The following is a 26,057-nucleotide window of genomic DNA, read 5'->3' as shown; positions in this document are numbered from 1 at the left end:
GCATATCAGTCTTTTATTTCCTTGCCGGGGAAGAGCAGGGACCTCTTCTGGAAGGCACAGAACGTTGGTTATCATTGTCCTAATGGACCGTGGATTTTTGGCAAGTTCCGCCTCCGCTCCAGCCAGGGAGTTAGTAGTTGGGTGTAGAGCTCACGGAGAAATCTTTCTTGATACTGGTTTTTCCTTCTTTGTTCTCAAAATCTCATTTCGAATAACCCAAGAATTTATGCCAGCAATGTTTAACATGCCAAAGAACACACAAAGCGGCCATCGCTTTGTCTTTCTTGAACATGATGTTGTGTTGCACATCTGGTCGAGTGCATTAACACCCCCCTTTGTTTCATTATAGTGGTGAACAATAACAGGTTTACCAGATGGCAGAGTCGTTCCAGTATCGTGCATTGAGGATAAAAGACGGACCATCTGAGGACGGTTCGTAATCATCTGACCCAGAATAAGACAAAATGTTATCATGTAATTCACTGCCACTTTCCTCGGATTCCTCAGTAGATGTTATTAGAGACTCATCGTCTAACAATTTGGCTATTTCAGATGAACTTAACGCCATGTCCTGTCTAAAACTATGGAATATTTAAAACGTTTTCACCGCACAACCACCAAAACAAAATAAAAAAAGTTAGCTAAGAAAAAGTAACACTACTGGCAAGCATTCGTAATTTTCACGACTACGCCTTCAGATCAGGGGTAAGGAACGGACTCTAGCGGAAGCTGCCACCACACTGACCTTGAGACAGCACGGGGCGGGAATAGCCGGACTGTCAGAGTTGTCAACGCAACAATTAATTAGTACCCACCAAAAGTTTAACGCGCTTCGTAAAATTTACGAATGCTTGCCATTCTAGGGTTAAGATCAGGGCAACAAATGAAATATTACGTTTGGTGCCCTCTTACAAGTATGATATGAATAATAGAAGTAGTGAAGATACGATATAAATAGCTTCCTATTAAAAACTATGACCATGGAAGGTATTGAGATTTATGAATTACAGTCTTTTCCACCCAATCGATATATATTCTATAATCTGAAAGATTCAGAGAAGGACATGAGTTTGATATTGAAGCCTGGGATTGATTTAGTCATCCATACTATTTTGATCTTATTGTTCAGTGTGAAATAATACGTCGGAGTGTGGGTGGAACTTTCACTAAGGATGTTAACATTAAACTTATTCATAACTTTATCCCGTCTCTGATCTCGCAGGTGGAAGTTCGAGAACAGGCACAGTTATTGATCGTATTAACTACTCAGGAATTATGCACACAATCGTGGCTACATTAAATATAAATTAAATGAAAGTTTTACGTCCCACGATTATGCCGGTTAGGCTAAAGTAGGGTGACCAAATCGTCAACTAGAAAAAACGGGACACCTTTTATTTCTGGATAGGTTGCTCTCTTAAAAATATTTTTTTAGCCTCTCCATTCTCTCTCTCTCTCTCTCTTTCTCTCTCTCTTCCTCTCTCTCTCTCTTTGTATCTCTCACAAAAAGTGCAAATTTATCCTTTTTCTTTTTAAACCTATTGAAAAGGTCGTGGAATTAATTAGATAACAAGTAACTATCAGCAGCTAACAATACATGAAATATTTGAAAACATTACTAAAAATATATGGGCGCTCAAATCTGTCACCCACAGGATTAATAATTACTGTCAGCATCTGATTCCAACTTCTTTTATTTGCATTTTCTTACTTTTAAACATTATTTTACTTACAACATTATTTTACTTACAACTAGTTTTCTTTTTACTTTCACGTTTATAGTTCTGTGCCTTTGTTCCCCTTTCATAATGTGTTACACAGCGGCGCAAATCTGTCGTCAACATTGGGGAGAGGGGGAACGGGTAAGATCGTACCCACAATCTTTTTTTTTTTTTTTTTTTTTTTTCAAGCGATGTTCAACAATGCTGTGGAGAATCAGGAGAGCAGTTGTCTTCAACATTGGGAGGCGGGCAAATTAGAGTCTTATTCTGGGGGACATCAATTTCATCTCACTTTCCTTTGTGGCAATCGGACACAAGTCGTCACATTAAAAAAAAAAAAAAAAAAAAAAAAAAAATCATCTAATTATTGGGGCTGACAATCTCCTCCAGTTCCAAGATTGGATGGGGACATGTCCCCCTCATCCTCCGGGTTTTGCGCCAATTATGTTACATCTTAGTCAAATCACGGAAACACTGTACTGTACTGATGACAGCGCCTCAACCTTCCACCGCCCGAAACAGGGAGTAAAAACAGTTTGTTTTTGAGATTTTCAGCCTTTTGCACTGTCGTCTGCAAAGTGGGAGTCTTAGAGGTGGAGGCCTAGGAGGGAAAACAGTGTAGCCCCCACATCCAATATCGCAAACGTTGTAATGACGTTGCTCAGTAATTAGACATATTCCAATATAATCACATAGAAAATAATAATATAAATTAGGAAATTTTAGCGATTCGAAAGATTTTCGTACCCAATGTATGTAAATACGGGACATTTTGGCGTCCCGGGAGAATTTTTCGTGACACCGGGAATGGTAGTGAAAAAACGGGACAATCCCGTTTTTACGGGACGGTTGGTCACCCTAGGCTAAAGGAGACGGTGATTATGAGAAATGAATGAAATGGTGGAATGAAGAATGTGGGAGGAAACGGGAGAACTCCGAGAAAACCCATGAGTACGGTGTTTGTCCACCACAAAGTCCACACGGCGCGAGCTGGGATCGAACCAAGGACCCCAAGCACCGGAGGTGAGCATTCTACCACTGAGTCACCGCACCCCCATGTGGCTACATTAAAGTTCACTAAATCGAAGGAAGAATGTTACAAGGCATAGGGTATAATCACTGTGTCTAAGCTCTCCCTGAAAGAAGATATAGTGTTATTTCCCTTGCGCCTATAACTTAGTTTATTCAGTTACTACAAGGAAATTATGTGGAAGGGAAGTGCGAGCAAGAACATGCTGTTCTATTGATATATATATATATATATATATATATATATATATATATATATATATATATATATATATATATATATATATATATATATATATATATAAAGATTGAACATTGGGTGATATCCCACTAGTGCATGCAGGGAAACTTCATATTAATAACATGGAGCGCAAGATGTCAATTGTAGAATAAGAAAAGAACCACACTATAAAATCAAGGCGAATATCCTCAAGGTAGAGGTCTGCACGGGCCCTCCTCGGCCCGGCCCGTGAATTTATAATATGAGGTCCGACCCGAGTATGAAATATGTTCTAGCATTTAGGTCCGAGCCATGCCCAAGCTTGTGTAATAATCAAATGAGCCCGAAATAAGCCCGAATTATAGAAACTTGTACTAACGCAATATAATTAACGCAAAATTCTATTTTTATTTACAGCAATTACATATTTAATTTTGCAGTTGTGATTTTAAAGTTCTCTAGATAGAAGAGTCCAATAAATATCGTTTACAGTATATTTACAAAGTTAGGCCCAAGAAATATGATGGTATATTTGAAAGTTTTCGGCCCGAGCCCGAAGTGATATGTGCTTTCTAGGCCCGAGTCTGGCCCGCGGGCCGAGTCGGGCTTAAGCCCGAGCCCGTGCAGACCTCTACCTCAAGGGCCCATATCTGTCTATTAAGTTTCATACGTACCAGTACATAGAACGACATATCACAGTAATTAATTTCGAGTCCGATATTACTATCAGTTCAATAGTTTACAGAATGATACAATTGATTTGTATTGTTTTCGCATTCCAGAAAATTGTGGTGAGTTAAATGAGACCAGTATTGACCTTCCGACGTGAAAAACATTTATCTCAAAAACAGCCGGAACGAAGTATTTCCTAGAGAGAAAATCAATCCAGATTTCAGTTAGTATGTACCTGAAAACAAGTGAGGTATAACCTGCATTTAGGCTTGTAACTCAAGGGGATATAAATAGATTTCAGAAGAGAAGTTCCTTGCCAATTCCTTCGCATGTCATCAAATCAAGCAACAAGAAGCAAATGATAATTAATGATGGGGCAAATATATACGGATAGTTGTAGTCTTCTTTGAAGTAGTTTCCCATGGTATCATGTGTAGTGTTATACTTATTGCTCCTACATCTTATGTATATAACATCAAAAACGAGCTTATAAGGGATCAATTTTTTAACTTCAGAATATAGGGTGTCCAATATACAATGCAACCCGGAGTTTGGGATAAGAGAGCTTGTGGACCTGAAGTGATACACAAATAATGGTTATACCAAAATGAAGCCTTGTTCATGCATATATTTTTAAACTAGGATGCAACGATTGAAGCATACTAGGAACCACAGAGTGTTGCCAGATGTAACCGAAGGTGTAAATCAATTTTTTTTGCAAAACATGTAAATTGACTCATAGCTCATACGTATGGATGTTCTGTCGTTAATTTTCAGTTTGTTTAGTTGGAGTAGCTTGGAAACTATGAAGCAGTAAAAAGAATTTTTCATTTCCACCGATAACTAATCGGGTGAGGCCTCTGTAAGGAGGAACTAGGAAAATCGTGGTTTTCATAAATTAACATTGTGAATTGGCAACATTGCTGATGTTTCAGTGCATCAAAAGGTGTGTTAACGATCTGTCTACATTATGCAATTCCTGAAAACAATGAAAAAGAAACTTTGAAATTATCATGATAAAACTTGTACTTACATGCACCCGGCAACACTGCTACTACCACGCAATGAGTTATCAGCTCTACAGTAGATGCTGGAAGTGTCCCCTGTTTTGATTCAAACACTGGTTCACACGTTTCACCATGTTGGAAGCAACTTTACGAAGAGTAGAAGTGTTAATATTCTCAATGGCACAGCAAGTATTGGTTTCCAGGTCTTGTATTAGTCCACCAGCGAACGAGTGCGGGCGGCCGATTTTGGAACTAAAATACAAACAACAGTGTTTCTAACCGGATCACTTGTAATTAATCTATCACAGTTGTTTTTGCCCTGTTCATAATAAACCACTTCACGCATATGTTCAAGTTAAGACAAACACAATTTCAAAAGTTATGGAAGTTATTTTCAGAACATTTTAAGGGACTGAAAAAAAAAAAAGTACATACACCCTCCATATTAATATGACAATAACTTGCGAATAAACTAACCTCAGTGTAGTACAAAGGAACACTGAGAACTTCGTAGCATTAGAGTGTAAGGAATTCCTAATTCATCTGTTAACGAAACCTCGAAGTACATCTTTGTGAATCAAAGTTATACTTTGGCAACTGCGCTTTCATTGTTTAAAGCAAGTTCTATTCTGTAGTTTTGAGATAAGGCGTCTTCGAAATTGCTATCAATTGCTTCGAATTGATGTGCTGCAAAAGACTGGTGAGAGAGAAACTGATAATCTAACCGCCTCCGAAGGAGATTTGGATCCGCCCCTAATTAAGAAGGTAGATAAAGATAACTTTCTCTGATATCTAACCTGTCATTATTTAGCATGGTTTGGTAATTTAAAAATCCAGTATTTCTACCATATTTTGAAAAAAAAAAATATTTAAAAGAAATAAACCCAATGTTACATTGAGGCGGTAGGGGAGCGATTAAAATTTAAAGTGGGGAGCCTGATAATTGATTTCTTATAGCTCGTGAAATTCAGAAAAAATGAATTTCATATTAAAAAAGAAATACAAAATACATTTTCAGGGTAACTCTTACATTCATTATGTTATTATAAAGTTAATGGTACTTTTGAAATTGATTAGAGTGAATAGATATGTATTTAAGTAACAAAACCACTTGCGTAAGTTTTTCAAAATATCAAGTTAGAAGAACGAAGTTTGTCTTCCACTGCTATCTCATTGCTCAAAGATACCGGCGATGAAACAATTGGCCGGAAATCTACGTAGCACATTTTAGTACTTACACTTCAAATAAAAATATAGCTGTTTAAAGGCGATTGATTACCTTTGTCTTTGAATTTCATATGTGCACACAGGATTTGTTAAACAAGACCGTACATCTGATATGTTTGAACTATATGCAACTTATGCTCACGGGCTAAACTCAGTCTTCTGAAGTGAATCGACAAATGATTACGTATTACAGACGCAAAGACAACACTAGGCTCCCAAGTTTCAAAATTATATTGTGTATGAAAACAGATAATAGAATTAATTCTTTGTCACAAGAGACCTAGGGTCTGAAAGAAATTCAGAGGGAGTTCAAAGGGAATTTCTATACTCATAAATAAAAGTTGTGAATTTATTGTGTATTGAACCAATGATATTTATGCTTACATTACCCATACGCTGATGTTTTATTGATACTTTTATTTCACATTTACCAAAAGGCTGGATTACGATTATAATCCTAAAAGAAAGATACATTGTAATCAGGTTTTACAAGGCAATCCCGAAAGACAAGCTATCCAATCCCGTAGCCCTTTAAAAAATTAAGAAACATTTCTTCACTTCCTTTTCCCCCAAAGGGTTCACATTAATCGAAACAATGAAATGAAATTTCTTTAGTTTAACGTCCCATGATTATGCTCTTTATGCTAGAGGAGACAGATGATTAATGAAAGTGAAACATTGTAAAATTAATTGTTGGGCTCTCAGAGAACCACGTACAACAAAGACACATGCGCTAGCCAATAGACCACCGGAGAGAACTTCCACAGTTCTCGAGTGGAAACGTATCGGAATTCTTTCTTGGCTACAACTCAAGAAAATAATTTAGTTGTCAATCGATAGACCTACATTAAAACAAATACAAGCATCGCGAGCCTTAACTTGATTTAAACTTACAGTTACAAGATATTGCGCAAGTATCTAAGCTACCAACCCATAATTAATATTTTAGTCATTACATCTTATTACTGAGTTTTACAAGTTTCTACTGTTTTATAATGAAATCAAATAAAATGTAATCAATTTTTTTTTTATATAATCTACTTAATACACGGTAGAAACTCACTTGTATGCTATCTTGTTCTTAAATTGTTAATTTCCATGCATATGCCATTATCCACAATACATCTGCATTACTGCAGGAATAACCATTACTGCATTCAATAACAACTATATAATTTATGGAGTTCTTTATTAAGCGAAACAGATTAGGCTACTTATAACATGTAAACTGCAACTTTTGAAAATCGTTGGATACACTGCAGAGTGATGCTCTCCGTTCCCCTGTCCCACCGCGCTTACCTAGAAACTGATGTAAACACTACACTAGCGCCCTCCACGAAAAACCGCACTAATATCCTGGTCAGGTAATATAGTTCGAGAATTGTTCTTGTATACCTTTTGCTTTAAGTACCCCATAGAAATGAATAGCAGTGTTGCCGGGTGCATGTAAGTAGAAGTTTTATCATGATAATTTCAAAGTTTCTTTTTCATTGTTTTCAGGAATTGCATAATGTAGACAGATCCTTAACACACCTTTTGATGCACTGAAACATCAGCAATGTTGCCAATTCAGAGTGTTATTTTATGAAAACTACGATTTACCTAGTTCCCCTTTACAGAGGCCTCATCCTATTAGTTATCGGTGGAAATGATTTTTTTCTGCTCCATAGTTTCCAAGCTACTCCAACTAAACAAACTGAAAATTAATGACGGAACATCCACACGTATGAACTATGAGTCAATTTACATGTTTTGCAAAACAAAAAAAAAAAAAAAAAAAAAAAAGATTTACACCTTCGGTTACATCTGGCAACACTGTGTGGTTCCTAGTGTACTTCAGTCGTTGCTTCCTAGTTTAAAAATATATGCATGAACAAGGCTTCATTTTGGTATAATCATTATTTATGTATCACTTTAATTTCAAAAGTTATACTATCCCAAACTCCGGATTGCGTTGTATATTGGACACCCTGTAGAAGAAATAAAAACCCCATGATCCAAAGCTTAAGAAACACACAGGCAACTATGTGTATGTTGAATTTAAAAGTTAGTTATGTTTATTATTCATTTTAAAATCATAATCATAAAACACTGACTTAAAAGTTTTCCAGACAGTCACAAGTTAATTTATGTGTAAAAGAATGACACCACCAGTGTGACCACCGCTAGTACTTTTGTACTAGATCTAGTACCTTTTATAATATTTTAGTCTTATAGTGTGAAGTAGTTGTGTATTAGATGTGAAGTGACCATGTGATAATAGTATAAACTTTTAACTTAATTCGCCAAATTGAATTACTTTATTAAATTATATTTATCAACGATAGAATTATGAACACTTAAAATCCAACGAAACAAAACTTTTATTAATGTTGTACATTGCCAGACAGCTTGAATAAGCATGTATTTGTTAATTGTTGTTTCTGAAATTGTCAATAAACGCGACTAGTTTCCTTCTTGCTTTTCCGCGTTCTTTTCCGCCTAGCCTGACATTTCCTAATTCATTGAATGTCAGACTCATCGTTTTTCGATTAAGCAAAAACACTGAGGACGTATCGACAGGGGGTATTTGCCAGAAGGTTTAGGAAGGTGCAGGATCGTCGTGGAAGGCACGTCGCTCCATTGGAGAACAACCAACTCCATGTTCTGGGAGTACCATTCCGTTAGTTCATCGCTGCAGATTCAAATAGAGTCGAATATCTGACTAGTGGAATGAAGGTGTAGGAGAACATCATCGGAGACGTATCGTAACGAGAGAACTCGCCGCCCCTGGCAGTTCAGCAGGATTAAAATCCAGTTGTTTGCTGACTAGTATATCTAGGCTCCTCTAGGGAAACCCATTCATCATTCAGATGATCAGGAAGACACCAGTCTCATCGGAATGTCAGGCTAGTGCTCATCCTTTATCTTTCACTCATAATCTATTTCTCTCTCACACTTTTCCCCCAACTAGTCATTCTCAAAGTTAAAACATTTGAATTTTATTTAAATTCAACCATAATTTCGCAGTTAAGTACCATGTTGTGCATCAGTTTTATCCGCAATTGTCACATTTATTCAATGAGTATTTTAGAGATTATTCTAAACTATTAACTGATGGCATAGCTCCGGCACACTGGTAGATTCACCAACAAATCTAGTACTTTTCTCCTCCTCTTCTTTTCTCATAAATACATTTGGGATAGAAAAAGGAATCACATGAAAATTTAGCAATGTACGAAAATCTCACTGCTCCTGGTAAGTTATTCTGACTTTTTTTTCAACAGCGGTATTTACAAGAGCGGAAGTGGGACATAGATGCCGTCCGGTCGACTCCTCCAACTAATAAATAACCACAGTAAATAATTTTACATATTTGGTGATCCGTTTAAACAATACGCTATTGAGGAATTAAAACTCGATTTTCTAAATAAGCCCATTTTATATTTCTTGTTTTTTCCCGAAATCCTCTATACCAGCGTTTCCCAACCGGTGGGCCGCTGGTGTGCCGCGAGGAAATCGAAACAAAATTATTAAACTAATTCTATTACAATCAAATTGCAAGACATTGAGTCTCACATTATATTTATGAGGAAAAATGTATATCTGTGTTTCACATTACTATGAATCTACAATTTTAAGTTTCATACCCTGTTAATATTCTGTACATTTTTATTGTTGCAGATTATTTCGTAACTTGAAATTTTAAAATATCATTCAATCCTTTCGACCCCCGATCTTCCTTCTTAATACAGTTTGGATACAGTTTTCGAAAAAGAAAGCGTATTTTTAAAAACCTGAGTGCTATACTTCATTGTAATTGTTTTCTATTTTTAAATTAGAATGAAAAATAAGCATAATGATTTACCACGGAGGAAAACAAGTAATCCACCTTTCTTTTCTGTGAAAAGGATATCAGTAATCACAGAAAAAAATTACCACGGAATTTTATATTTACAAATAATAATAATAATAATAATAATAATAATAATAATATATGAGTGTGCCGCGAGAATTCAAATTACACCTGTAGTGTGCCGCAAGTTGAAAAAGGTTGGGAAACGCTGCTCTATACTGTCATACTAGTGTAACATTAGTGGTTTTACGGTGAGTTCTAATACGACAGTTAAGCAAGAATTCCACCAGAATTTTCAGGCTGGTGGTGTGAAGTCAAAAATTGGAGGGTGCAAGTGATTTGCACGGTTTGCATCCAATTTTTACCCAAAAAATTAAAGTTGGAGGTTCTTTCAAGAATGTGAGGGTCATTCCTCCACCCACAGTGGAGGGAAGCTGCCGGAAACCTTGTAATAATATGTTAATATCATAAAATGTCATAAATACGGTGACATGTTAGCAGATAAAATTTTAGTACTCCCTTCCCCTGATCTTGTACTTTTTTCTGCATAGGTTAGTACGAAATATTTTTGCTGGGTGATCACACTGGACACCGCAACAAAATAACCAATGACATTCAACTTGTTACGCTGAAAATGTCGATGCTAACCGAGATAGATTAGGGAAAAATATAGTTATGTAGGCATTATATATTAGTTCAACCAGGGAATTATAGTTATGAGAGAGACAGAGCGGGAAAACAAAACTCAGCAATGCAATTAATTGTTACTCTCTACTTGACATTTTTGTGTCGTCAAATACAAACACTGTGTTATATCATAATAATACTTGTGTAATTCACAGATATTCAGAGCCAGATCTTGAATCCTGCGAACTACGTGTTCGCAGAAGGCGCCAGATAATGAGGGAGCCAAACTAGAAAATGAATTTTGTTTTAGATGTTATTGAATTTTGTTATTAGAGAAAATGTTATGCTGAAAAAGAAAGGACTCGTACATCAATTGGAGCCAATTCCACACTTACAAGTGGTACTAGTTTGAGGAAAATTTCCCGTGACGCAGGGAGAATAGGAAAGATTAAAAAAAAAAAAAAAAAAAAAAGGAAAAATGACATTTTACGGATATGAGATAAAATGTAGGGAAATTTAGCTTTTTCAATAGGTGTTATGTTAAGTACTACGGCAGTACGACTAAAGACAGTGGCATTCTTCCCACAATATGCTCAGACTCTTCATTCCTCTCCCAACAACTCTTCCGCGATCTTGTTAGGGAACATCATTATCAAATGTCTTTGAGAGGGAAATGGATCAACGAACGAAAGGAAGTCAATTGCACATGTTGCTTATGAATCGGGTGGCATTATTAAGTCTTCAATGGTGCACCACCTTCTCATAAACATTGTCCCCGCATAGTGCTTCGGTTCAATAACCAGAGTTAAGGGGTAAGAAAGGTCAGTGTAAATGAAATGCACGTTATCGAAGTTCAAGCTACTATGTTTTTTTTGTCCATTGGTCTAGGGAAGGGGGCAATAGTGTAAAATTTTGGTAATAGTACTAATGCAAAGTAGAGTTTTGATTTTTCGTTACTTGTGTTCAGGGGTGTACCGACGAAGGTGGTGCGAGAGTTTGGATCCCGCAGAACTTTTAATTTTTAAGAAAATTAGCACAATTTCAGGGGGCAAATACACAAAATTACTTGCATTTTGTACGGTACTCCGAAAAATCTTCGGGCTCGGAAGAGAAATCTTGGGTGCGCCACCGCTTGTGTTCACGTTGTTAATCATTGCCTGATTTTGGACGTCTATGTTCGAAAGAGCCATGAAAGGACTTAATATTTTTATAGGCCAAATGGGCCATGAAAAGAATTTTTGCGGGGAGAACCTGATTTTGAAGTTCGAAGACTTTTCACTGGATCAAAGACAAATTAAATATCGATTAAAGTACACAATTATGTCATTTGTTGTGTATTAAACAAGTTCAGCTAAAATTAATAAAAAAATATTTGAGATGAACTATATGGCAAGAACGATTAAATGGACTAGCTTTGATGGGCATAAAAATGACTGCTCAATGAAATGGATACGGATGCAATAATAAGTAGAGATGCAAGGGCTCGAAAAAAAAAACCGGCTTTTTAGGAAAAAAACTCGTTTTTTTCTGCTTTGCTTTTTTGCTTGGGAAATTTTGGGCTTTTTTCAAAATACTGCTTTAAATTGATAAAACAGACTTTGTATCGCTTCTCTATAACACAAAAAATCATTTAATTAGTGGTTGATGCTGATAATAATATAAAACATCGAAAATAAACTATGAATTTCGAAAAAATATTTCAAACAATTTTTCTTCAACATATTTACATTATGAATTCCACAGGATTAACCAATGTATATAATAAGAATTTTTTAATTTCCTATATACAAAAGTAAGCAGAGTTGGCAAGAACCGTGGTTGTTTTAGAAAATGTCAAAAACCCGTTTTTGGGGGGATGTTTAAACCAGGCTTTTTTGGTTTAAACCAGGCTTTTTTGACTTAGATTTTTTGCTTTATGTATTTATATTACATATTCACAGAAATAAGTTTGTTTCGCCTTGATGTTATTATGCAACAGGGGGGTTATGCGGTCAGTAAAGAACTCCCATAAGCTTAAAGAAGTGCGGTCAGTAAATTTCTGAAGTTGAGAATCTCCCACCCTAGTCATTGGGAAAATCCCGTCGTTACTTGAAATGTAAGACAATAACGGGAAAATCCTGTTATTGCTTTGCATGTAAAATTTAAAGGTCAACGTACCATAATTAGTACGCTAAAACTGAGGTATTAAATTACAAATTTAGTACCGGTACGTAGATATCATTGAAAGTCCAATCCAAGCTAATGTTGGAAGCTACGTAGGCAATCGATAAATTTTGCCAATTTCTATCAATATATTTAAGCAATATTGGCTTCTTTATAAAACAACACGCATTTAGGCATGCAGAAATATACAATTTGTTTTGTTTCGTATATTTAGGCTTAACATCCTTACGAAATACCGAGGTTATCAAGGAGAAGACTTTCGCTTAAACTGACATCCGAACCGCTACTTGGGTTACGCATGAAAGAAGGTTTGTGGTTCGACCGAGAATTGAACATGGGACACCTTGATTAAAAGGTGAAAGGGAAATTAAACTATTGCAAGTGGTTTGATATCTGGAAACGTCACCATGAAGTTCACACGATTCGCATTTTTCATTCTTTTTATTTTTGTGGTTTAAACCAGTTATTAAAAAAAAAAAAAAGTTGGTGTAAACCAGCCAACCCTAAAAGTAAACACTTCTTTTTAAAGAATACACAAATAACTAGCAAAATAGTATGTAGTATTTTTATTTCAAAATATTCCATACCCTCTTTTTGAAACAAAATAAAATTAAAATAAAACATAAGAGAAATACTTAGATTTATATGATACACTTAAAGGCTGCACATCTAGAGCTTTTGGTTCTGTATATTCTTGAAATTCTACAGTTAAGTTTTATAGAACCACCATCACAGTTTACCCAATCCTTAAGTTTTCTGAATTTTTAACAAGAGGGATTCAACATAACATTACGGAACTCCTCCCCCCCCAAAAAAAGACTACGGAATATATTTAAGTTAAGCTAAATACAACTGCACAACAAACATAACTGAGTGATTAGCTTTTGCGCTTCTATCGGAAAGTCCGGGATTCAACCAGCATTCGACCATTCTGACAAAGCTTTTCTTCATTCCATCTGTGAATGTAGAAATAGTGCGTGTACTGTGAGTTGGGCGACTTTCTTTTTTATTGTTTTTAAATCGTTATTATTACTAATTACCAGCAGTGACGGTTTTGCGAAGGTTAGGGGGGCGGTCTTTTGGACTGAAGCCCGTTCCACAAAGTTACGGAATGTCTGCAACAAACAAAATATCTATTATTTATGCCTTTACTCATAAACTTTAAGCTCCCGTCAAATAAAAATTACGAATGTTTAAAAAAACTAAACATTAGTAAGAAACCCTTCCCAAAATACTTTTCTAAATCCGCCACTGATTCTCAGTATAAAATGATTTTTAAAGTTGTATCCGGAAGATTATTGCTAAACATATAAACGAAACGAAATATTAGTTATGCCTATACTCATAAACTTCAAGCACTTCCCAAATAAAATTAGGACTTTTTAGGAAACGAAACAATCAGAAAAAACCCTCCTAAAGTACTTTTCTAAATCCGCTACTGATTATTTGTATAAATTGGTATTCAAGGCTGTGTCCGGAAAATTATTGCTAAATCACTTCACAGCTACAGTATAACAGAAATGTGGAAGTACGGTTTGACGGATATATTGAAAAACGTACACTTTGACGGATAAATAGAAAAACGGGCAAGTTTAACTTTTGCGCTAGAAGCTAGAGTACTAAAAGCTCTTAGAAATGAAACACGGATGACAAACTAGAGAAGAAAAAAGATGTCGATAACTCAAAAGTTAAAATAAAGTTAAATAGCCTCTAAAATTACCCTCAAATACTACATTCTTCATGTTAGCTTTAGTTCGTAAAACATGTGCTCCATCCATCTTGATGGTGAATTTCAGAGCGAAATATCACATTCAGGTCATGGAATTCTTATCTAACTATAGAATATACTATAAGAAAGCTATTTAGATAGAAAAATCATGAAGTTGAAAAAAGCCAAAATTTCCAAAATTCTCGTTTTTTTCCCAAAAAAACCGACTTTTTATGTAAAAAAAACCATCGATTCAAAAAAGCCGGCTTTTTTGCATCTCTAATAATAAGAGATTTTGCGAAATTGAAAGCCAGAAAAGTGTCTTTATTACATGAACTTTTCAGTAACAGAGAAAACAAGAAATTAAGCTAATTACCATAACGTATCACTAGAAAATACTATGTAAATATGGTTTTAATGAAGCATAAGAGCATCTCTCTTTTGTCAAAATCAAACCTGTGTTAATGTTCGTTTTTAAACTCATGAGTTTTATTCTGTTGGCCGTTTATGTTTCAATTGTACTTGTCAAAATACATATTTTATATACATATATATTAGTTGTGTCTTGTGTTTGTTTAATAAAATTGCTATTAACTATTAAACTTGGAACTTTGTTCAGTATTAATAATTCACTATTTTTGGATAATATTCACAAGTAGATTACAGATATTGAAGAAATTTGCAATTATTTGAAGAATTTTTATCCATTACAACTTTCTACTCTTTTATTATCATTTAGGTGAGAGCACCTAAATATTGCTTGCTTACACGTAAGATATGTCTAGAACCGGCCCTGCAGATATTGAAGCAATATAGTGTTTGGATGTGTCAATGAGTTTATATGTGTGTAGGTATGAATTTTTTGAATGAGCTAACGGGAAGGAGAATAGTAAATAATTCTGAGAGCTGAAAGTTGTGTTACACAATACAACCTATACCGATCAATTTGAAAAAGAAGAAGAAAAAAAAAGCTCTGAGCTAAACAAGAAAATAGTTCGAATCAGTTTCTATGCATAAACAAATCATCTAGGAGCCACGACTTTCTCTGAAGCTTGTTTATTCATCGCTTTCAAGCTTCTCCCTTTTAAGTTTAGGAAAAAAAAAAAAAAAAACACTCACCCCACAAATTATATATGTGTTGAAGTTAATAACATTCATATAAGCATACATAACATACCAAAATTTTTATTAACTCCAAGCTCGAAAATTAGTTGGGGACACAGAACAGCGGTGATTCAACGGTAGTTCTTGGGATCTCTGGTTCGATCTTACTTGCATTAAAAGGGACTTTGTGCTAAATAAACACGTTTACACAGCAGTGACGACTTCCCACTTCTAGGAATTTGCAGTTTGGTAGATTTCCAGAAACCACGAGCTTGGAAAAACTCAGTCATAACATTGAAAACTGCATTGACTACTGATGATTACCTCATATTTATCAAAACCGGCAAAATCAGCGGTTTATGGTACACTCATGTCCAAAATGATTGTCGCATATCTATAACTTGTAAGAATATAGCTAATTTGATAATGATGTTGCAGGACACTTTTAATACTGATACTATGTGTATAATTGGGAAATGTATATTTGTGGAAAATTTCATAGGAAAAGAATTATAAATAGGAAAATTAGAATGAGTAAAATAAAATGTTGCTAAATGGACAAGAAAGTTTTGTTTTACTTTTATTGTTCTTATTCACTGCTCTTTTGATATGAAATTTGCCACATGCTAGTCTTTGCCGACTACACACATACTAACATTATAAGAAATACCGAGCGAATTGTAGACATGCGACAATAATTTTGGACATGAGTGTACATTAGAAATCTGAAGTGTGGTGAAAAAAAAGTAATATATCGGTTTGAAGGCAATTAAAGTTGAGTTTTAAATAGATTCGAAACAGTTGTAACGTAGAATCTTTTTTTATATACTACTTAGAAAAATTAAAATCTTAGGTAAGTTTAAATAATTTAACGCTATTTTGATTCTTAAAAAAACACTAGGTTTCTTGCTCAATTAATTCATAACAAAAAATATGTTCAACATGTTACTTTTTGTACTTTTCACAGCTAAGAAATTACACAAATACTGCCAATGTTGATAAACAGTTATTACGACCGAAGAGATTGTTTGTGCAGACACTTATAACTGTCTGGATGGAAGGCATAAATGTACGGTATATAAATCTATTTTACTAATTTATTTTCTATTTATAGTATTTTTGAATTTAATATTTATTGAAAGAAGTTTTAACATACAGTAATAATATGTATGTAACCACTGGTGCCCCCTTATGTCCATGACGCACCCCCCAATCATCTATCCGTAAGTGTTCTTCCATGAAAAAATCTTCTTTTAGATTAATTTTTACACCCCCTCAAACATATTTATATAGATTTTTACCTCCACAAATATTTCAATGACGCAGTTTGCGTCATAGTTCCCCTCTGTGGGCACCCCTGATGTAACAAAGTACGGTACGATCAAATATATTTTACCTAGCTAAACTGGTGTTTTCTTCTTAAGATATACACTACTTGACAATTGTTGGAGAATAAAGAAACATTAACTCATTAGTTTTGGGAACATGATCCTTGTAAATGTAGTGATCAACATATGAGTACATATGGTTCAACTTCTTGTTAGAAGATCACTGCGATTATTCGTCATTAAAAGAATCAGAATATGATAAACCGAAAAAGGAATTTCTGAACAATAAGGAGAGGGTGCATAAAATGCAAGTTATCATGAGTGCAGATCTCTGATCACTTTTGTCAGACATATGACTACGCCTAATAGCACAATATCCTACACATCTGCTTGGCATACTGTCGATTAGAGTGTTCAGGAGAAATTGGTGTAGCTTTCCCCATTCATCCTTATGGATAGTTTTGAGAGTGTCGAAGAACCAAGGTGAAGCATTCCTCTTCACTATTCGTCTTTTGAAATGGTGTTTAGATCTGAGGAATTGGCTAATGGCAATAATAATAATAATAATAATAATAATAATAATAATAATAATAATAATAATAATAATAATAATAATAATAATAATAATAATAATAAATAAATAAATAAAAAACAAAATTATTGAGCCTCTTGAGCATGAGATGGCATTAGTGTTCCAATCTCAAGGTGAATGAGTCGTAGCGGACAGTTGACAGTTAAAGCTAATCTGCAAAAATTTTTGGCATTCTTGTAATCAGATGTAAAGCATCATGAAGATGAGTGAAAGTTCTGAAAAATATGCTACACTTACGAGTAAAATTTTATTTCGATAGAAGTGCAAGCGGTAAGCAGGCCTGTGAATAAATGTGTGTCATTTACGAGTAAGATATGATCAAAATCCACAAACAAAAGATGGTTCATTCGCTTTCGTTCTTTAAATTTCGAAGTCCAAGATACTCCTCGGAATGAGGGACCAATGAGAGAATAAGTGGAAGATATTTGGGCAAGGATCGAGTAAGACCAGTACATAGCAAGTCATGAATTTTCAATGACCTCAACATCCATCACCAAACGCTTACAAAGCCAGACAGTATACATCTTTAACGACATGTCAGTAATTAAGAGGATTTGGCTGGGAGATTTTAATGCACCCAGTATATAACCCGGACCTGGAACCGTAAAGTTATCATTTGTCTCAGCCTTTGCAGAACTCTCCGAATAGTGTTACGCTAGTTTCAAAAGAGCCCCGTGGAACTCACGTATCACAATTTCAGGAGTTCTATAGCGACGAAATGATACAGGAAAAATGACATAGGGCCATCCAACAAAATGGTGCATATGTAGTTCAAGTAACATTGGATGTCTTCTCAATTTCGACCTCCAAAGGCTTCGCACGGTCAATGTCTTCACTCTCCAGTGTTCCTGTAGCTCAGGCAGTTCTGTATGAACGCATGTTATCATCCACAAAAACAAAGTCAGGACAGAATGCACCATGGGAAAGATAAATATAGAATCTGAGTAGAACATCCTGTGGCGTATATTAATTTAATTTTGAAATAGGTTTAATACCTTCCTTCACTGCCTGGCTTCAAATATAAACTTTTAAGAATCGGTTTCCACCAATTAAAAGAGGTTTTCCTTTCTTTCTTCGCCCTTTATTATTCTGTGAAGACTTTGCAGTCATTGGGCTTCACAATTAATGGTTTGTAGTAACAGAACGCAACGCAAAACTCATGTTTTAGTTTGCTATAATACATACACATGGTCATTATAATTGATTTATGAATGTTTTGTGTTACGTTACACACTCCTTTCTTTCTTTCTTTCTTTGTTTTCTTTTTTTTCTTTTTTTTTTTTGTGAATACTGGCACAGAATTAGGCCCATTGTATCCAAAACTAGCACAACAGAATTTGAAGTATTCGCAGCACTTGTAAAAATTGGAAGTTTAACCAACAGCGCTAATTACAGTATAGCAACAATAACAATAAAAATATTAACTAGATCACATAACAAAAAGAGGAAGAAGGCAAGGAAAACATTCACTGAATCATTCACATAGGTCACAAGGGACCCCATTCTGTATCGGTCTTAGCAAAATTTGCAAAACGCAACTTAAAAGTTCTACAATTGTAGGCCCTAACTGCGTGATCCGATTATCGTGAACACAAATGGAAATATTGCGAACCGTTTACGCAAATCGTTATGGAATGAGGTCCTACGTCAATGAATTCTATTACCATATCGCAAGAAGGTTAACTGGCAAAGAATTAGCTTACCGTTTTCGTATCGTTATCGTAAAAGCCATTCGTCATTTACCTACTGCAAAAATAACTACACGTTAAAAAGTTTTTCGATACATTGTTGTTTGAACGTGGGTAAATCTGACAATTTTACTTATGCCATGCGTCTCTTCCTGTTGTCCCCAAGATGGGTTGATACTAAGGGGGCAGAGTACTAAATATTTTTCAAAAGTTAACATTTTTTTCTTTTACCAGTTTTTCGTAAATGAAAAGAAATTATGAAACGTAACTTACCTCAATAATAGATAATGTTATTCTACGTCCGAAAATACGAATCGGAAGAATTTTCAGTGTTGCCATCCATAGAAATTACGGTGTGACCAGAATTTGAATTACCCAAAAATCTAGGTTAAGGCAGCGACTAGAAAAATGAACTCAGCGTTAATTGATAACTTATCGTGTTGTCTTTGTTCCTTATTAACTACTTTTTAAATAATCTTCGTATTTATTTTTAATAACTTATTTGTTTTGTAATAACTTAGCCCTATGTAAGGAAGCGGCCTGGAATCTATAAGTTAGGTACCACCCCGGCATTTGCCTGGTTTGAATGAGGAAAACCCAGGAAAACCGCGTTTTACACTTTTTCGACCGAGTGGTCCCACCGGAAATTCATATTATAATATGGCAAAAAATACAATGTAAAATTGATTTAAATTGAGAGCGTCCTTTTCAAATAAATAACTATATATATATTGACAGAATGCTTAGGTAAGTATTGAAAGTGATTCATTTGTTAATAGAAAAAAATGTGTTAAGGTTCAACTTGTAGAATTAAAATTTATCATTGCATATACTTTTTGCTTTTTTAAAGATTTTATTATAATGATTTTATTATAATTAATTTATAAAATTAGTCATATAGCACCTGTTGATCATCTTGAAGGCATTATCTACAATAATTGCTATCTATAATATATATATATAGGGGAGGGGCGGGTACAGTGAAACATGCGGGGAAAGTGGAATTTGTCATTTTCAGGAACATAATGCTGTACATCAAGACACAGGTGGTATCACTGAAGAGGAGCAAGTGTCATGAGCTATGACGAAATGGAAAATTCCACGTGTTGTGTTGCGCATGAGTAATAGAGAGAAAACGTGTGACATGAAAAGACAAGTTTTCAGAAGGCCAGGAAGAAAAGAGTTAGTTCCTGAATATTCAACGGAAATACGTATTTTGCAATCAGGTGAGTACGGCATCATTCATAGAAGAAATAGATGAAATTGTTTTGTGAATTGATGAAAATCTTGATCTGGAAGGATATAAAATGTAAACTGTGGTGACGCGGACAAAGAGGAATAACAGATGGCGGGCAAAGTGGAACTTTGAATAGACATATATGCAAAAGCTGCTTCCATGTTTTATATTTAATTTCTTACAAATGTATTGTAAACAGAGTCTTACAAATCTGTAAGTTCATAATTTGTTCTTCAAAGGTAATAGTTGCGCAACTAATCTCTTAAGTAAATTCGCAACGTTATCTCAACAAACAATGGTTTTTACCCTAAATACTTGTACGTTCCAGTTTGATCGCTTATTAGGTGGGCAAAGTGGACTTCCCATGTCGACATTAAATAAGGTCTATCATCAAGATGTCTAATTGTTTTATTTCCCTTTTTGTTGTATAATATGGCAGAAGGTTCAAGCTTTCCATACGTGTATAAAACATTCTGTTATTGTGTTTTGTTCCGATAATATTACGTCATTTATAACTTGTGTGCTAGTACACCCACCCTCCCCTATATATATATATATATATATATATATATATATATATATATATATATATATACCCGCCCCAGGGTGAGTCAAAATAAGTGTTACAAGCCAATATCTCGCGAACTATACATCAAATAAGAAAAATGTTAAGAGTCAATGTACAATACAGAGGGGCCTAAAAAATGGGTCAAACATGAGGCTTCCCTCGCCCCCCATTTTGGGGGAGGGGGTGTACGGGAAATTTTCAAATGGGAACATAGGTCGAGTGATACCTCATTCGGAAGAGCTTGGAAAATTGAACTTTTTTTGTAGGAAACAATTTTTGATATGAGGCATCGTTTTCAAGATGGCCCCCCAAAATGGTCCTGTTTGACCCATTTTTAAGCCCCTCTGTATTGTACGTAACATTTTTCTTATTTGATGTATAGTTCGCGAGATATTGGCTTATAACACCCCCTTCACTATAAAAAAACAATTGTTATAGAATAGTGCCCTCAACATGATCAACTAATGCTGTGTGTTGTCATGATGTGTACAGTCTAATACGTTGCAAACTAACAAAATATTTATCTCATTTTTAAAGTGGCTTCTTCATCTTCTAAGATACTCTCAGGTTATGATAAAAATGCTCTTCGAATATGCCAAAATGCTGGCCATGCCTTTCCTACATGACCTGGATACAAAGGTAAATAAAAATGAACATAAAATTCCATGATGTGACGTTTCATAAATTTAAAAAAAGGACTGAGTTTCAAACTTTAGAAAGACTTGTTTTCAAAGTTTAATTGCAGGACTATAGTGCTTAAATGCAAATGTTAGAAGCGATTTCTTGAGTTAGTTGTGGAGGTAGATGTTATCTTATTCATTATAACGAAGGTAAATTATTAGTAAGAATTTAGTTTTTTCTTATATATTTAATTTTGTTTGTTAAATAAGATAACTAGAAGGATGCCTGCCTTTCAGTATTAAACCCCGGCATTCCTTTCTGGGCTATATTTTCTAATTTACAATACACAATGTTATATTAAATATATATTGCGTTATAGGTAGTTCGTTTCGAGAAGGTATTTGGGGAAGCAGTAGTTCAGTTGGTAGATTGCTAATCTTTTGGTATAAAGATTCCTTGTATGATTTTGGGCTTGTTCTGGACATTTTGTCCATATGTTTGCTCCAAACTCTCCCGTTTCTTTTCAATGTTTCCATTTTACCAATTTCTTCCTAATTATTTATTTATATTAATCATTAATCTTTCTATTTTACATGGTAAACCGGGGGACATTGAACTAAGTATGTGATTAGATTTGGATTGGGGAGATACTTGACCCATCTATCACCGAAAGCATGCCTGAATTGAGCCCTATCTATAGAGTGTCTCATTCTAAGATTACAGTACAGAGTAAAGCAGCGCGCTGTTGCCACATTTCTTCCGCCGTATGTTTTCTTCCGAAGAAAGAACAAGAAAGACAGAAAGTGACAGAGTCTGTAAATAAAGCCTTTCTTAAATTCATATATTTTTAACCTTTTTGTCATTCCATTCAGTCAAATTTACTTGGAACGGCTAATTGGAGGGTACGAAACAACAGTCTTATAATTGCGTGTTAGAGGTTTCCCTTTATGATGGTTTATAAATCGTTGCAATAAAATTTCGATAAGAGCAATACGAAATCGAGAGAACATATGAAACGAATAGAAAACATATGATTGAAATAAATGACAAACTAAACAGTTTCACACAGAAATTTCCTGTAATGATTGTACGATAAACTAAGGAATAGCAATGTGTAAGCTACTGCTACTGAAGTTGGATAAGAGTGAAAACTGGAGTAGTGTGATAGTGATATGTGACGAGAAAATATTAGTACGAAAACGCTCATTCGTCTGTATTGCGAAAACGCAAAATATCCGCAAATACAATTACGTTTGTCAAACAAAAGTTACATCGTAAAGTATATTGTGAAGGCGGCTGCTCCCCACTTCCGATGGTTTAGATCCGATTTCCTCCGCGGAACATCAGTATGATATTTAACAAATTCCAGGAGGTCTAAATGAACCATTGCACTATAATAGAAATTATAAATGCATTTTTGAATATTAACGAAAGATTTGTAAATTTAAAATAAAAGGGGAAAATACGCATCCTAAATACCTTTTAATCACTTTCGCTGCTTCCACTTAAACACTTGCGGCACTAGTTGACGTTCTCTCCCACGCAGCCTATCAATTGAACGTCTTTTCCGCACTTCACTCTCCATGACGAACAATACAGTAAATACAATATTGCACACGACATATAAAATATTTCAACAATCTACAAATGTAATGGTGAATAGGAACTGAATCGCCCTGGTTTCTATACTCACTTCTGGCACCTCAGACACACAATGTCAATCTGGAAACAGAAGAATGAAAAGATACCTTATTAAATATGTTCTAAACAATCTAAACAGACAACTTGTGACTTTAAATCACGTATAGTGACAGCCAACAAGGTATAGATCGTTGGGCGAGGAAACAAAACGAAACAGAATTATCAAACCCTCCGAAAGTGCATTTTGTTTCTTCCATGCTTCCTAAAGAAACATCGGGGAAAAGAACAGTCTTTTCACTCTGTTTTGTAAGCTCATGAAGTTACGTATTTGTTATGAATGCTTGTTTTCATTTTAATCTACGTATCCAAAGTAATTAAGAAAAATGGAATTACAAACGAAACCAAATTTTATTGTCAAAATTGTCAGCATTCGAAATAATATTAGGACCACTTGCGAACTGTAAATGAATCAGTTACAAAAACTAACTTCTTCTTATCACCAGTGAGTGAGAAGTTTTATTATTAACATACATTTTCCTGTTTTTCCTCTTCCATAGATATTGATCTTCTGAAGAAACAGTTGGTTTTCTTTGAGTACCAACTGCATTTTTGTGATTTATGTTATTGCTAACTGAATTACTATCCTGATTCAAGTGTCCAGTTGTACTTACTATTCATCCGCAATTGAAATATTTCTTTCTTGGATGATAAGTCGTGCATTAAAGCATTTATGTTATGATGGTAAAGGAATTTGTTGTTTTCGAAAACACACCGAAGCATGGGTACAAATTACACTCTTTGCCAAAATTCACAAATAATTTGATAATTCAACAGATGGTTTACGATCATGTACGACTAAGTAGTATATAAGCTAAAAGCAATTCTAAATACAAAATCTTGGGGAATTGTATATACATAGATTTTACTTTTATTGCTTTACCTTAGCCAGCTTTGAAACTTAAGTCTTTCTCTATTTGATTGTATAATATTGATAACATTCTGTATTCTGTTCTATTTTAAAGGTAAAGCTAATCTCCACTAATGCTATTTCTATATTTATTTCCTCTAATAAATTATTTTTTCAGCATTGATTAATTTATTAATATAAATTTCAGGTTTGTCTTCAGCATTAAGGCTATATGAAACTGATCGACTACTCAAAGTAGTTCGAATCTATTTAAGTTTAAAACCTCGGATAAATCACTATAGTGGATCCTATCCTACTTTTAAGCACAGATGTCATATAACTTTGGCGTTGAAGGCGAATTATAAACTCAAATTAATCAATCCAGTGGTCAATACAGTATGAGAAGAAATCACTTGATTGCTGAAGGAAATAAATAGAAATGAAATTCGTGGTATTGCATCAAATAATCTGTGAAATTAAATTAGCAATTAACTGTTGAGTTTCACATAATTTGGTATTTCATATTTACAGGAAGGTTTTGCAAAAGTGAAAGAAAAGTTGGAATATTATTGGAGCTTACTACATCGTGCCTACTATGAACAAGCTGCAGTCATTATTGATGGATTTACGGTAAAAATAAAATTACATTTTATTTTATTCCAGAGTAAGAAAAGCACTCTAGTTTGAATTATACTCGCGATCAGAAGTTAAGGGGCATCACGGGAAAGTGAAACAAGGGGTGAAGACGATCAACCAATGCAAATCGCGGATCTCGTGTGGGATTATCCTGTCGATTGAACATCGGTCTTGTTTGATATGGCCAGAAACATTCAGTATTGGGTGGGATCATCCCGAACGGCAATACCGGTTGCATAGCGTGTTCTCCTATTGTGAATGAGGCAATCCATCAGTTTCTGTGGCAGTGCAGCCTACTTTGCAAAAGCATCCATCAGGTATCATTCAGACTCTGGGATGATGGATTTCGGGTTGCAATTTAATGTCCAAGTGCGTCTGAGACATGTTTAATCGGATTAAGATCCGGGGAAGTGGTGGTCACACCATATGCGAGATATTCTTGTTTTGAATGTATTCCTGTGCTCTATGTGGATGGACATTGTCATCCATTAATCAAAACCTAGGGCCACGGAAGGGTAGCACATGTTGCAGGATAAAGTTCCAATAATTCGCACTCATCACAGTTCCCTGCGTGAGCAAATGCAGGGGTATTCGTGACCCTAACGTGATTCTACCCCAAAATCGCCGAAACAATCTTGTTGCACATATTTGGCACGGTCCTCACAAGATGTACAAATATTAAGATTACTCTCCAGAATGATCTTGGATTCATCTTTTGGGACTGCCCTATCCTTGCATCCATTCTCGGTGAGCTACACCAAGTTAATCTGTTTTAACGGCTTCATAGTATGAGTAGAACGTTGCGTATCTAGATACTACGTATACAGTGGGGAAGCGTGCTGTAAAGAGCTGGGTAGACAGACACAAACACACACACAGACACGCAGACACACACACACACACACACACATATATATATATATATATATATATATATATATATATATATAGGGTATTCTGATATTTCGTACTGTATAAAGGATGCTGATATACACTAATCACTATTCCAAGTAAGATGACCTCTGATAATTCATAAATATAGTATTAATGTTTGAGTTTTCAATACTATTTGCAATGAATGTTTACTGTTCCTTTAAGTATAACATTTTATAATTAATGAAATTTGGAGTATAGTATTTCTTTTTCCGAAGTATAGATTTCTGAATGGTACCACATTTGCTAGAAATGAGGCATTAGGGCATTTGCTAAATACCTTAGAAATGAGCTAAAAAAAAAAACGATAGAAGTAAAACACGTTACAACACCTAACCTAATACCAAATAGGGCCTACCTTACCTAATATCTTACAGTCTTGTAAATGAACTCCATACCCTGTTGTTCATTTCGGCGAAAATATTAATAGCTCTTTCTTTGGATTCAAGTATCCTACAAAGCTTCCACACCAAGTTCTTTACTGTAAGTGTCCGTAATTCAGAATGTCCGTAATTCAGGAAGTGTTCGTAATTTGTCATGCTGTTCGTTAAGTAAGTTTTCACTCTTTTCAGGGCACTCAATGAATGTTTTTT

The 26,057-nt window shown here is 34.9% G+C and overlaps 1 protein-coding gene across 1 annotated transcript in view; it reads left to right on the top strand.

Annotated features, from left to right (window-relative positions):
* Positions 1-26,057, top strand: part of LOC145680481 (uncharacterized) — a 63,654-nt gene that overhangs the window by 33,724 nt on the left and 3,873 nt on the right. The window contains exons 3-5 of the mRNA XM_081751055.1: positions 16,281-16,382; positions 21,264-21,365; positions 24,427-24,525. Coding sequence (XP_081607181.1) covers positions 16,281-16,382; positions 21,264-21,365; positions 24,427-24,525 — 303 coding nt within the window. The remainder of the gene's footprint in view (positions 1-16,280; positions 16,383-21,263; positions 21,366-24,426; positions 24,526-26,057) is intronic.

This window comes from Thermobia domestica, chromosome 3 (assembly GCF_964235325.1).
Source record: "Thermobia domestica chromosome 3, izTheDome1.hap1.1, whole genome shotgun sequence".
In the NCBI taxonomy this organism is placed as follows: Eukaryota; Metazoa; Arthropoda; class Insecta; order Zygentoma; family Lepismatidae; genus Thermobia; species Thermobia domestica.
The sequence above is the reverse complement of the archived record's forward strand: the minus strand, read 5'-3'. Positions and strand labels throughout refer to the sequence as shown.